Source organism: Gambusia affinis, linkage group LG10 (assembly GCF_019740435.1).
Source record: "Gambusia affinis linkage group LG10, SWU_Gaff_1.0, whole genome shotgun sequence".
Classification (NCBI taxonomy): Eukaryota; Metazoa; Chordata; class Actinopteri; order Cyprinodontiformes; family Poeciliidae; genus Gambusia; species Gambusia affinis.
Window position 1 is genome coordinate 9,764,651 of NC_057877.1, and position 13,637 is coordinate 9,778,287.

The 13,637-nt window shown below is 35.1% G+C and overlaps 2 protein-coding genes across 7 annotated transcripts; one reads left to right on the top strand and one right to left on the bottom strand.

Moving 5' to 3' along the window:
• Nucleotides 1–376: 376 nt before the first annotated feature.
• Nucleotides 377–2,837, top strand: LOC122838990 (granzyme E-like). Of its 2 annotated transcripts, XM_044130084.1 has the most exons (6): nt 377–472; nt 876–1,035; nt 1,147–1,273; nt 2,052–2,276; nt 2,389–2,524; nt 2,563–2,837. In XM_044130084.1, exons 1-6 carry the CDS (start codon nt 415–417, stop codon nt 2,568–2,570), a joined length of 714 nt encoding a protein of 237 aa, XP_043986019.1. In that variant the 5' UTR covers nt 377–414; the 3' UTR covers nt 2,571–2,837. The 2 variants fall into 2 exon arrangements, with proteins under 2 accessions (XP_043986019.1, XP_043986018.1); XM_044130083.1 differs by having other exon boundaries at nt 2,389–2,837.
• Nucleotides 2,838–8,654: 5,817 nt separating this feature from the next.
• LOC122838991 (mast cell protease 1A-like) lies at nt 8,655–13,320 on the bottom strand. Of its 5 annotated transcripts, none has more exons than XM_044130088.1 (6): nt 13,063–13,320; nt 10,447–10,530; nt 10,064–10,223; nt 9,766–9,901; nt 9,381–9,602; nt 8,655–9,261 (listed from the first exon to the last, which is right to left on the bottom strand). In XM_044130088.1, exons 1-6 carry the CDS (start codon nt 13,082–13,084, stop codon nt 9,115–9,117), a joined length of 771 nt encoding a protein of 256 aa, XP_043986023.1. In that variant the 5' UTR covers nt 13,085–13,320; the 3' UTR covers nt 8,655–9,114. The 5 variants fall into 5 exon arrangements, with proteins under 5 accessions (XP_043986023.1, XP_043986020.1, XP_043986024.1 ...); XM_044130085.1 differs by having other exon boundaries at nt 10,447–10,600; XM_044130089.1 differs by having other exon boundaries at nt 8,671–9,261; nt 10,447–10,527.
• Between the last annotated feature and the right edge of the window lie 317 nt (nt 13,321–13,637).

A 13,637-nucleotide genomic window follows, 5' to 3' on the forward strand; every position in this document is an offset into this window, starting at 1 on the left:
ATATTTGTGCACAATAAAGGTTATTTCACAATCTTTATAATCTGATAGTTGTATATTTCTTGTTTTACGCTTTGTTCAACAACACTGTTTAGTATCGAGCGCAGCTTGAACAGTTTTGAGGTAATAGTTTGATTTTGCAGAAAACCAAACTATAGGTTTAGTGAAAGTAGTTCATAATTTGGGTTTTGTGTTAAGAGCTGAGATAAATGGATGGATGGTGTCTACCAATGTGCTTTAACAGTTGAGAAAAACTGTAATCTTAGCATCAGCAAACAAAAAAAAAAGAAGTAGTGTGGTCTGGAACCACATGATTTGCATGTGCAAACAGTCTAACAGATATAAGGAGGCATGCAGAGCAGAAACGGTCAGAGGTGATTGTTGCTCCTCCTCAACGTCTCCGACTGTGATCTCACCATGTTCATCTACTGTGACATAGCAGTGCTGATACTTGTGCTTACATTTTGTACAGAAGGTGAGTATCTTTCGCAATATCTTACTGTACAGTATATAAGATCTATGCAATTATGTGATTTATACAATTGCCATTATTCATTGGAATAACTGGGGGCAGCTGTAGTTCAGGGGCAGCTATCTTGTCTTCTAACCAAACAATTAAAGTGAACTCAAAATGGGGGGAAAAATATTGTTTTGACATTGACCTTCCATAACAAAAAGCTTTTTGAAGAAGCTAGGCTGTTGAGGAGACACTAAAGTATGAATAATTTACCCCTTTATATTTGATGTTGAATGTTCTCTCATGCAAGTATTGGTCATGTGAGGTTTCACATTTGCTTTTACTGTAATCATGACTAATTTTAATGATGGTAATAATCATTGCTACTAAATTAACATTTAACAAAAAATTTGTCAAACAGCTCATGCAGGTAAAATCATTGGTGGCCGTGAGGCTGCACCCCACAGCAGGCCGTACATGGCGCTTTTGTCTTGCTACGACGATAATGGTAATGAAGCATTTTGTGGCGGGATCCTCGTGAGTGAAGATTTTGTGATAACTGCTGCCCACTGCAAAGCCAAGTAAGTTTGCTATAAGTTATTTTACACCGCATTAAACTCTACAGATAATTTAGAGTTTATTTTCTTTCTTTATCCAATTTTTTTCTTTTCTCTCTATTTTTCTCTTTTTAGGTCCTATAAAGTTTGTCTTGGACTGCACACTTACAGCGAAAATAGTTCATGTTTGCCTGTGGAGCAAGAGTTTCCACATAACGAATACAATGACGAAAATTACACAAATGACATCATGCTTTTGAAGGTAATATAGGTCTGGAAATGTGTCTTGAATTATTAAAATGAAAGAATAGTTTTTTTTATTACTTACAATAATACCATAAATGATCATTTCTTTAAACAAGCTATTCACTTAGGGTGTATTCAGACCAACGCAGGATTAGAGTCCTGAATCAAGACTCCAATCCATTTGTCTAGAAAGTCCAAGTTTTTGGGGAGGTCTGAATGCAAATTTGAATTCCAAAACGGACTTAAAAACCGAACTCTGATCCGCCTAAAAACCTAGGTCTCAGTCCGGTTCAAGTGGACTCCAAAACGGTAGGAAATCTGTCTGAATGCAACCTGACTAGAGACCCGTTTCAAAAGCAAGAAAGTAGCTATAGTGCAGGACATTCTGGTTATATATTACTCTCTGCTCTGCAGGTTAACAAAGATGTTGTGTCGATTGTCATATCAATGGGTTTGTGTGCAGACACTAAGCAAGGAAAAGCAGGACACAAATGGTTTGAAGTTGCTTTACAACTTTTTATCAGCTTAATGTCCCATTGCTGTGGCGCTCCGCAGCCGCATTGACAGAAGGGGGGGCACAGGTTTTTCAGTTAGTTTTAGTCGTTTGACACAGTGCAGTGTGAATGCGAACTAGAGTTCTGAAAATGTGACAAATGTTGCAATTTTAGTCCCCAAACCAACCGAGTCTACCGGACTATCTGGTCTGAATGCACCCTAAGGCAAAAGGATTAAAACAAAACACCTGCACATTGTAAGTTAAACAGTCTTTTAAATGTTTTCTGTTGTTCCTTTAGTTGTCTACCAAAGCTACTTTCGACAAGAATGTGCGGCCTATTGTCCTGGCAAACAAGGGTGACAACAAATTTCCCGAAAAGTGTGTAGTATCTGGCTGGGGAGCAACAAGCGAGGACAATAAAGACATGTCTCTTGAACTGATGGAAGCCAATGTGACGCTCACTCATGATGTTTTCTGTACTGAAAATGCGTATTGGTCTATAGGGGAGAAGGGACCGGCTGAGGTAGGTTTTTTTTTGGTTTCTGCTTCATCTTTGTCATCTTTGTCTTATGACAAACACAAGAACCAATCTCTTCCATCTGAACAGTCATCACATGCTGCGTTTGTGCTTTCAGGGAGACTCTGGAGGTCCGTTAGTCTGTGAAGATGGAAAAGCCTTTGGAGTGATCTCAGCAAAGAGGCCTGATCTTAAACTGACCAAGTACACCAAGATACCCTACTACAGAGATTGGATTGATGAGATTATGAAACATAACTGAGATTATGAAACATAACTGAGATTATGAAACATAACTGAGATTATGAAACATAACTGATCAGATATTTTTCAACATGAGAATATCTTATGTTATTTTCAAATGAATTACAGTTTTGTATAGCTTCTTGCTAATTTGAATAAGAAAATAGTTATTTTATTTCAATTTTTTTTTCAATTTTGCTTGCGATCCTTAATAATCTGGTTTCCTTACTTAGAAACTTTTGAATCTACTGTGAATAATTAATTGAGCATACTTTACTGTCAATTGAAATGTATACGTGATTGAATATATATATATATATATATATATATATATATATATATATATATATATATATATATGTATATATATATATATATATATATATATATATATATATATATATATATATATATATATATATATATATATATATATATATATCCATACGTGTAAATGCCATGTAGAAAGAGCTCGGCAATGTTGGATATGCGGAGATGGCAAAACTAAATAAACTGCTTCTGAAATTTGAAAAGAATTTCATGTTTATTCATATCCGACAAACCGGATGCACTTAAAAACAGCTTTGAAAAGCTAAAATTCCTTTTGTCAAATCATTTTCAACATGAAAGGAGTGCATTTCAAACATCTTCTTTTTTTTTCATTGTTTTATTAAGCTTTAAAATTGCCACGTAAATCAGGGACATTTTGACTATACAGAATACATATTCAAGATATCAGTAATAGTCAGAATGTCAATTTAAGATATATTAAATAGAAAAGCTGTGTATTTCAAGATATCTGTAATTCATTTGGAGATATCTTAAAAGGAATTTTGACTAGTCAAAATTATAATTCAATATATCTTTATTTTACTTTGTCTAGTCACTATTTGCTTTTAAGATATCTATAATTTAGTTTCCACTAGTCAAAACTACATTTCTCCTATGCAAAAAAACATTTTAAGATATCTTGAATTATGGAGTCATTGGATATATCTTTAATAAGAATCATGACTAATCAAAACTAAAATTTAGATATCTTGAATTTACTTTATGGCTAGTCATAATTTAATTGTAGATACCTGAAATGTGTATTTCAGATAGTCAGTAATTCATTGTAGATAATTTTACTTGAACTCTACATATAACTCAATGGTAAATCTGATGTCATTTTGACTAGTCAGAATGTAATTAGAGATATCTGAAATTGGTATTTTGTCTAGTCAAAATATAATTGGAAATATCTTAAATCACTAAAATGTCTAGTCATAAAACATTTTGAGATATCTGGAATGCAAGGGCGGTAAAAATGATTTATGTTAAAACGGCCTCCCATAATGCCTCCAGATCAGTCACAACCTGATGGAGAGGGAAGACACAAAGAGCAGGCCATTAGTGAATCTAAAGCTAAAGCTGTACATTCAGAAAAAAAACAAATGTTTGACTGATTCTAGTTCAACACGACTGTGATAAACTTATTTAAACAGCATCAATTTGAGCACGACTCAGAGATGAAAGTTGACTTACAGGCTGGATATCAATGAAACCTCCTGAACTTCCAGGTTGATGGTTCTGACGCTCTTCTCCCAAAGGTGTAAAGTGGAGCAGGGAGGAGTACTAGCAGCAGCTGCAGAGCTACTTCACCTTCTATCTTGTCTGTAAAACATAAGCTAGTGTTAAAATGTTTCAGTAATTAAAAAGCATAAAAACAGTTTAGAAAACATTTCTTGAGCATCAGTACCTTGAGGGATAAAATTTATGTTGTGGAGAAGATGGACACTCCTTGATCTTCTTGGCCATACAAAATATCTTCTTAATTTGCCATCAGTTTCAAGTCAGGATTCTGGATTCCAAATAAATTAAATCACTTCCTCTCAGAATAAATGTGCTGATAAATAATATGTCTGAATAACATGAGAATAATTATAGAGAATTATATAGCTACAGGGGAAAATAAATCTCAGTTGTGTAAGATCATCAACTTGTCTTTAGCGCCACCATGTGGTGGTTTTGCGTTTCTCATGATCGAACTAATGACATAATTCAAGGTGATGTCTTAAAGTTGTAAACACAAGATAATCTAAATCCAGCCTATTCATCTAAAATAATTAACTTGTTAAAAAACGTAAATAGAATATCAAAGTATTGTTTTTAAAGATCTTCATACTCAATCTTAATGTACCACAATATTCAATTACATAATTTTCTTTTAATCCCTTTTCATGACTTTTAAGTTTAATCTTAAAGAGCACGCTGCCCCTGAGAGATCATTTTAGAATAACAGGACTTTATCAAACAAGATATTACCAACTTAAAAAATCTGTTCAAATGTTAAACTCCTCTATATCACAGAGCTCAGCAGAGGGCAGCAACCAGATTTCTGCCCCCTCAGAAAATGTCTTAATAATGCTAAAGGCACAATATGTAAAGTACTTTGAAATATAGCTCCCTCCAAAAAGAAGATGGTTATTATGGGAGGTAGCAGACATCCAAGAGAGGATTCATGGGAACGATGGAGCTGTCAAGGAAGGCTGGATTCAGGAAGGCAAACAATCACCGAAACAAGCTCACTGCACTCAGGTGATCTCCATTCAACTCACTGTCAGACTCAAGCACCAGATGACTCTATCTCCACTGAATTAGGTCAGTCAAAAAGGAAGAAAGTGTAATGATTCACAACAAAACATATGAAAGTCTATCAGTTCGTAGGAACTGAAAGAAAAAAAATCAAATACTGAACACAAAACTACATATTGCATTAGACTTAAAGGATAAATCTTTTGTCATAACCATTGCAGTTATGCCAAACTTTTAATAGAGTTTGTTCTGTGTATGAAGCAGACAAAGTAAAAATAATAGTTTAATAAAACCCCAGTCAGTCATTTCCTCTTTTTGAAAAAGATTTAGAGCTGCACAAACACCTCCTTCTGAGTGTACAAGTGAAACTATCAGAGATGCGTGCTATTCCTCTGCACAAGGTTAGATTGTGATCTCACCATGCTGACTTTCTGTATCCTGACAGCACTGATGCTTGTCAAGGTGAATGACTTTCATTTTATTACTGAAAGTTCTTTACATACGACATTGTTTTTTGTTTTTTTTTTAAATAATGCTTTAATGATGCTATCTCACATATTTTCTTGAAATTACTAGTCGACTCCTGCAAAATCTTAATATTTCCTAATTATTATTAACGTTGTATATAAAAATGTCACAGAGTTGATGGAGGGAAAAATCATTGGAGGTCACCATGTTTGGCCTGCAGCTCTTAGCAGCAAAGCTTGAAAACGGCCTTAAAATGCACCGTGGTGGATTCCTTGTAAGGGAAGATGTTGACTGCAGCTCACTGCAAAGCCAAGTGAGCTTAACGTAGCCTATGTTTACGAGTCAATAGATTTAAGATGTGTTGGAAAACAAGAAATGATATTTTCAAGGCTTCGCCTTCCTAGGGTTACACAGTTACCAAAAAAAAAAAAAAAAAATGATTCTGTCTGTGAAAGAAGAATTTCAGCATGGGTGCTTTGACATATAAATTACATAACGCTCCTTTAGGTAAAATACCAATTTCTAAAGAAAATCATCATACCTACCTTAGATGGATGTTTATTTTATTTTTTTTATAAGTTTTGCAACTCTTCCAGATTGAGATTCCGAAATGCCTCAGCTCTATTGAATGAACGAAACTAAAAATCTTTCTATGTGCTCTCAGTTGTCCTCCAAAGCTAAGCTGACCAACGCCGTGAAAACTATCGCTCTGGCAGGCAAGAGTGATGATTCATCATGTGGCTGGGGACAAACAAATCTGGAGAACAAACACATGTCACTTACACTCATGGAAGCCAATGTAACACGTACTGAAATAAAAAGGTGTATACTCAGGAAAAAGTTTACTGCTCTGATGGAGAAATACTGCAAGGTCAACTAAGTCTCTGTCTCCTGTTAATTTTTACAGTAGGACAAAAAGATACAGAAATACTTGTAGTTACAAACTGTAACCAGACAGTATCTTGTGTTTGTGCTTTCAGGGAGACTCTGGAGGTCCGTTGGTCTGTGAAGGAGGAAAGGCCTAAGGGTTGGTGTCCGCATGCAGGGAACTGCCCTCTGGCTCTACGCTGTATAAGTACACAAGACATCTGATCAGATTAAGCATTTAAGTTTTAATTGCAGGAGTTTTCATCTGAAGAATTGGATGTTAATATGACTCTGGGGGTATGAAGTTACATGTGTCACACAACTGTCATGCATGCTGCACATAAATGTAAAATTGGTGAAAATATGTCAGATTGCAGATATTTTTGAAGAATTTTAGCAGAAAAGAAATGATTCTTAAAATAGAGAGACAATACTAGATAGACCATAAATTTTGCATCAAATGCCAAACATGTGCAATGAAACACTACAATCAAACAAGTATTGTTCCAGATTTGTGGTGCGTAGAAACTGAATGCTGCTCCTCCATGTTTGGTTCTGGGGATACTGAGCAGACCAGAACCAGAAGATCTGAGAGGTCTGGAAGGCTGATACAACAACAGCAGATCTTTCATGTATTTTCATGCTAAACTATTCAGTAATTTAAAAACTAACAGAAGTATATTAAACTCTATTCGCTGAGCTAATAATGCAAGTAACATACTAAAATGCATAATTATCCATATTTGCTAAAGAGTCCCCAGACAAACTGTAAGGATTTGGTTTTCTATGTCTTGATTTCAGTTTTTCTGTGTGCTTATGTTGTTATCCTGTTGTCTTGTCTACCCCTTAATTGTTCCCAGGTGTGTCTCGTTCCGTGATTACCCCCTGTGTATTTAATGCCACCTGTGTTTCTGTGTCTGTCTACTCTGTCTGTGTCTTAAAGTCGAGTCCAGTTACTACCAGTGTGAGTTGTTGCCTCTGCTCATCTGTGCTGTCTGGATTATTGAGACTTTCGTCATTAAATCATCATTGCCTTCACTTTAACCTGGGTCCACTGCTTCTCTCCTCACCATCTACACCCCAATTTATGACACAAACTTGTCATGAAGTGATGAAAACTTGCAAACATTCAGATCTTACATGTAGAAAACATAAAAAAAAAATGTATATATAATCACCCCACTGTGAACTAACCGGTAGGAAATATGTTTCTGTAACAGTGTGCAAGTCAAGAAAAGGAAGCAGATCCTGATAGCCATCAGCAATATTTGCTGAATGTGTTTTTAGCAGAGATGCAAAGTCTTCAAACAACCAGAGGAAAAAAAACAACAAAAAAACAATAACTCTGAGCTGTAAACGGAGTTGCATACACAAGTCTATTGTGAAGTCATGGTTCTTTAGAAGCAAAATATTTGGTTTCCTTATTCAAGTTCATGTGTCTAATCAGATGTCAGCAAATACGCACATACATAGAAAAACTTAGAGACAGCATTGGGGCCTGTGTCAACAGTCTGAATCACTCAATGTTTGACACGGCACCACCAGAGATGAGGTGGAGCAGTTCAGCCTGCACTCCTTTCATCTATTTAAACAGGTAATGTGCAAATTGAGCAATTTTGAACATAAAAATGTTAAAATCGTACAGAAAACAAACTACATAAAAGTCAAGAGAATGAATTGATTTTCTTGTTCATCCCTCTACTCATGATGATGTTATCACTGGATGAACATGATGAAAGTTCATTCTTTTCTGAATTGCAGGACTGCTGAGGTGCAAAAACATCCATGGCTTTCGTTTTTATTAACTGGTTTGTTAATTGTACGCCAGTGTAAACACTGTATATGCTTTTGAAGTGTTTTAGTATCAGATTGAGAGTTACTATCAGAAAGTACTTAGGCAGTTAACCTAAGTAATTTAGAAAAAAAAATATTTCTGAAAACAGTTGTTGATTGTTGTAAAGTTTTGAGAAACAAAAATATTTGGAAAAGTTTTTTTTTTATTGCGTTCAGAGGGAAAAGGTCACTTTCTTACCAAATGAATTGTTTATCTGAAAGTTACTTGAATTACATCTCTGTCTTTCTTTCTTTGATTTGGGTTTATTCTCTCACAGACCACTGTAGCAGCTTTTGGTTTGGTTGTGCTTTTTCTTGTCCTACTGTCACCCATAACTTATTTGTGTGGTTTTTTTTAATGAAGTAAAAAAAAAAAAAAATCCTATTTACCCAAAGCATTGTTAATCCTGATCTGTTTTTTATTTTTACTAAAATTTACATACATTTGTGTATATCCTTGTAAAAAGATGACAAGCACATGGCACATATTGAGAAATCATCATTTTGTTTATCTTTTGAAATTAAGCACATCAGTCTATAAAAGCTCAAGCTTCTATCTAAATACCACAAACAAAGCAATGTTTTCCTTAAGGCTTGTATTGGTAGCAAAAATCAAAATTACTTAATATAATGCCAACATTTCTCTCAAACATACACTATTAACTATTCATTCAGCATTTACTGGAATGATCAGAGCATGCACTTTAACAACAGCTGATCTTAGTATAAAATACAGAACTATAACACCAACAAACTTAACCAAATAAAACCAATGATAAGATCATTACTTCTGCATTAAAAAATTTTTTTATTGTCAAATGGTTTGATCAAGGTGATATGTGGCTTAGATGCTGTTTCAGTTGTCCTTCAGGATATTATTGATCCAGTCGATGGTGTCAGGTACGTTTGTGTACTTATACAGAGTGGAGCCATCGATTGGTTTGCTTGCTGACACCACTCCGTACGCCATTCCATTGCAGATTAATGGACCTCCTGAGTCTCCCTATAAGCACATACACAGAATGTTGGGAGTGAATAAGACAAACATTTGAAATTAATATTTTATTTTGACAGACATTTTTTTTTTCTCCTATTAAAAACAATGAAGAAAAAAAAAATTACCCCAGATGTTCCTGTTTTTCCTTCGGAGCAGTAAGCACTTTCTTTGACACAGTCCTGATTTTCGACAAGTACGACATTGACTTTCAACAGTTTCGAAGGCAATTTTGTAGATGACTGCAGTTCCCAACCGCAGACTGAGCATGGATTTGGCAGTGAGCTACTTTCCTCCTTTGCCGGCTCAATATGTTTGATATTGTGGGCCGAGCTTACATTGTGGGACAACTGAAGGGAAAATTGGAGATAGTTTTAAACAATAAAAAAAGAGTCATGAGTGCAGTCTGTATTTTTTTTTTTTAAATAAATTTTGTACATGTGTAAATATATTAAAATAAGAACACGTTTTTCCCCATTTGTTAAAATAGTTTCAGGTAAATATAAATGATACCTTCAGCAGCATTATATCATTTGTGTAATCACTTTCATTGTAGTGAACATGTGGGAAATCTTTCTTCACGGACACTTTTTTATGGTTTTCACTGTGTTTGTCAAACCCATAAAAAACTTCATAGGACCCATGAGCCCTAGTAAACAGAAAAGGAGGAAAGTTAGTTTTATATATATATATATATATATATATATATATATATATATATATATATATATATATATATATATATATATATGTATATATATCTGTCTCCCAGCCTTCATTTTAATGAAATGTATGATCATGTCACACTGACTTGGCCTGGCAGTGAGCTGCAGTCATCACGAAATCTTCTCTAATAAGGAATCCACCACAGCCTTTCAGTTCGTCAGCCTTACTCACCAGCCGCAAAAACACCATATACGAGTGTTTGTGTGGATTAACCTCATGGCCTCCAATGATTTTCCCTGCATGAACTTGTTTTTGGTAAAATACAAAGTTAATGGTGATGATAATGACACAGGTTTTAACACTATCAAAATTAAGTCACTGAAAAGATAAATAAATCTTAAGAAATGTTCCTCTTTGATTATAAAAACCGAGAAATATATATATAAAAAAAACACATGTAACAAAGATTAAACATGCACAATAAAACGTTGACGCAATTAACATTTACAGACTGTGGTAGAGACTCACCTGGACTTTGAAAAGTCAGTAGAAGCATCAGTGCAGCGAGGTTGCAGAAGGTGGACATGGTGGGGTCACAGACTGGGTGAACTGCTGAGGAGAAGTGCCAACCGCTCTGAAAACATCCCTTTTTATAAGCTTGCTTCAGGGGGAGAAGATTAGGCTGTCAATGCAAATGATGTGGCTTTTCACCACAGTAATGACGTGGAAACGTGCCAGTCTGTAACTTTTTGTAATTCTGAACACACAGCAGAACTTGAAATTCTGCATCGTTTCTGTTTGAAACATGAAAAGTCTTTAAGTTAAACAGCAGACAATTTTTAGGGACATGGTGGCATATTTCACAACATTTGTCCCCTAAAAGTAACTGTCTAAGATCAAATAATGATAACTGTAACCATATCAGAAATACAGTTTTACCTATTTCATTTAGTAGGTGCACCTTTTTAGCACATTCTTTATCTAAAACACATTAAGTGGTTCTACTTAAAGGACTTTCTGATAATAAACGAGTGAGTAAAACACTGTCAACCTAAATTTGAAGTGATTGCCAACGGAATAGCAATCCTGAAGGACTACTACAATCAGAGCTGGATTTAAGACCCAGTGAGTCTGGCAACATAAAAACCTCAAAATAAACTTTTGTCACAAGGTACAATGTAATGTTTCATGACTGCTTGATTTGTTGATGAGGGAGAATAAAATCCCAAAGGCCAGAATCATGAGTCCTACAGTAATTTAGTGCTAATATCATTACAGTCCAACTTTGAAAACATGGAGAAGGGGGAAAAATAAAAACCTTTAGAAACTCTCCTGGGTGGGCAGAACAGCACAATTATCATCCATTTGTTGGAGCAGCAGCAATTTCACTCCACAAAATATGTCCGGCAGAATTCAAACTTTGAAGCAGATATTTTCTTTCATGTCAGATGATTTTGTCTGAACGCACCCCAAAACAACTGTTGTTCACATGCAGTCAGGGAACAAGACCAAAATTATCTCTGCCATGAAAAGTAGGCTAGCTGAAAGCCTTTTGACGAGAACACATAATGCATTTTGCAGACAAAAGATACGTTGCTACAGTAGCAGTTGACATGTCTGAAACCTCTGATGTTGGTGTGTGCAAAAAGATAAGAGACCATCCGTTTTAAAGTAGTTGAATTTTGAACTTTTAATCAGCGATTGTCACTGTTAATCGTTTTCTAATAGATGACTGTGTGTTTTTTAAAAACTCAATTGTTTGTAACAGTTTTGTGTTTCTTTTTCTTTTTAAGTTTCTATTTGAGAGAAGACAGGCTGATCACCCTCCTGTTTCAACCTCAACAGGAGCAGAGTATTGGTTTTGTTGTAGGAAACTGTAGGCCTCAGCATGCATCACTTTGATAAGGATACACAGATGTCATGAAGGTTTTGTGGCATACAGATCCTTCAACACATCTGATAAAAATGAAAAAAACAGGAAGGCATGTTTCTGAGAACTATCAGAATGGATTTTTATCTTTAGGCCTCTTCCATCATGCAACCATTTTACGCAAGCTTGCAGATATATTAAAGAGGACAATTAGCACAGAGGGCTTATTAGAGCATAGAAATAAAAGCTGCTCAGATCGGATTGTTTTATTAAGAAGCTACACTGAAGCATTTCTTAGGCCCAATTTTGTGATACATAAAAGTTTCCAACATTGTCAAGTAAATAAGCTGCAAACGTGTTAAATTAGTTGTAGAACAGGCTTGGCTTATCTAGTAAAATCTACAAAAAACAGACATGTTATTCTGTCATGCAGATTCCAGAGAGCTGATTAGATTTCAATATTTTCATAGCATTATTAGCATTTTTTTTTTCTTGTAGGATTCCAATTTCTTCCTATATCTTGCAATTTTGTGAGGCATTAAAAAGATTGTTCTGACTGCTGCTTCTTCGGAAGAGTGGAAAGTAACGTGCATCTCTGTTACTTTCGAAGTGATGCACATACCTGCTCTGCATTAGTCAGATTTTTCCCCCATGTTTACTTTCACAAGGACTGTTCAAATAGCAATTCTTAAATTACGTTTTGAACTATTACCTCTAGATCCTCTCCACAAACGAAATACACAGTATGTGTAGTGAATTTCAGAAAAAAATAAAAATAAATATATATATGTATATATATATATTTTTTTTTTCATGAACATCTTTTAGCAAATAACATCTGATGAGGTACAAAAAGTGTGGCAGTTAAGAAAGTCTTCAAAATAAAAGTTGTTTCCGTGTGTTTTGTGCACCTACAACCAAATGATGCCATTTATATTTTTACTAAAAACTCGCATGTGCTGATCACAGTGTCTGATGTGATCCTGAGGCCTCAGGTTGAGCTCTGAGTTAATTTTTAAGTCAGAGCCATATGCAGACACTTCTCTGTTTTTCCTTGTTAGTGTTTTTTTTAATGTCACCACTGCCAGTGAGACTAGAAATGGAAATCAGGCACCTGGCTATAATCGCTTGTGTAGAAATGGCAAGTGCTCAACAGAACAAAACCAAAGCATCTAGTAAAATACAAAATGAACCCATAATGTTGAGATCTTTAAAACCAATGTCGCAGACAAAGTATGTGATCACAAATGCAGAAGCAAATGCCAAATGCTTACCAAGAGAATCAAGGGAGGACATTCAGTAATAGGCCGAGTAAACATTCCCAGGACATTTTCAGAAGTACAAATAAAATGGGACTAGTAGAACATTCTTTCTCACAAAAGGAAAAGTGTGAGATGTAGAGCAGAAACACCTCTCTGATAAGATAACCCATCGGTTCTAAAGTAGTACTTTCTAAGAAGACACTAGCACCTTAATGTGCCTAATGCTCACCATCGTAACTTTAAAAAACTGACACTGAGATGATACCTGGAATGATCTTCTTAGTTGGATAAAAAGATCCAACTAAACACACCTGTCTATAATGATGACAGACAGGTGTGACCAAAAACAAAAACAGAAAAAAAAAACAAAAAAAAAACAGCTAAATGCAGTATAGAGTATAAAGAGCAGCCACAAGGACCACTCAGCCCTTACAGAAGACCTGTTGATACTGAGAAATATGTTTTAACTCTCAACACTTCTTAAAACAAGGCCTCATATTCTATTACTTATCTGGAGTGTTCTTACCTTTCATGTCAATATGGGTCAGAATCTCTTAGAAAAAGTGTTTCTGACACTTTGCAGAATC

What these genes read in the sequence shown, in the direction of transcription:
- LOC122838990 (XM_044130083.1), top strand. Translation starts at nt 415, where the DNA reads ATGTTCATCTACTGTGACATAGCAGTGCTGATACTTGTGCTTACATTT. An exon ending in GCTGCCCACTGCAAAGCCAA is followed by an intron (nt 1,036 to 1,146) that starts GTAAGTTTGCTA and finishes TTCTCTTTTTAG; the next exon opens with GTCCTATAAAGTTTGTCTTG. An exon ending in GGGAGAAGGGACCGGCTGAG is followed by an intron (nt 2,277 to 2,388) that starts GTAGGTTTTTTT and finishes TTGTGCTTTCAG; the next exon opens with GGAGACTCTGGAGGTCCGTT.
- LOC122838991 (XM_044130085.1), bottom strand. Translation starts at nt 13,107, where the DNA reads ATGTTTACTCGGCCTATTACTGAATGTCCTCCCTTGATTCTCTTG. An exon ending in GTCCTCCCTTGATTCTCTTG is followed by an intron (nt 10,601 to 13,062) that starts GTAAGCATTTGG and finishes TTGCATTGACAG; the next exon opens with CCTAATCTTCTCCCCCTGAA. An exon ending in ATGATATAATGCTGCTGAAG is followed by an intron (nt 9,603 to 9,765) that starts GTATCATTTATA and finishes TTTTCCCTTCAG; the next exon opens with TTGTCCCACAATGTAAGCTC.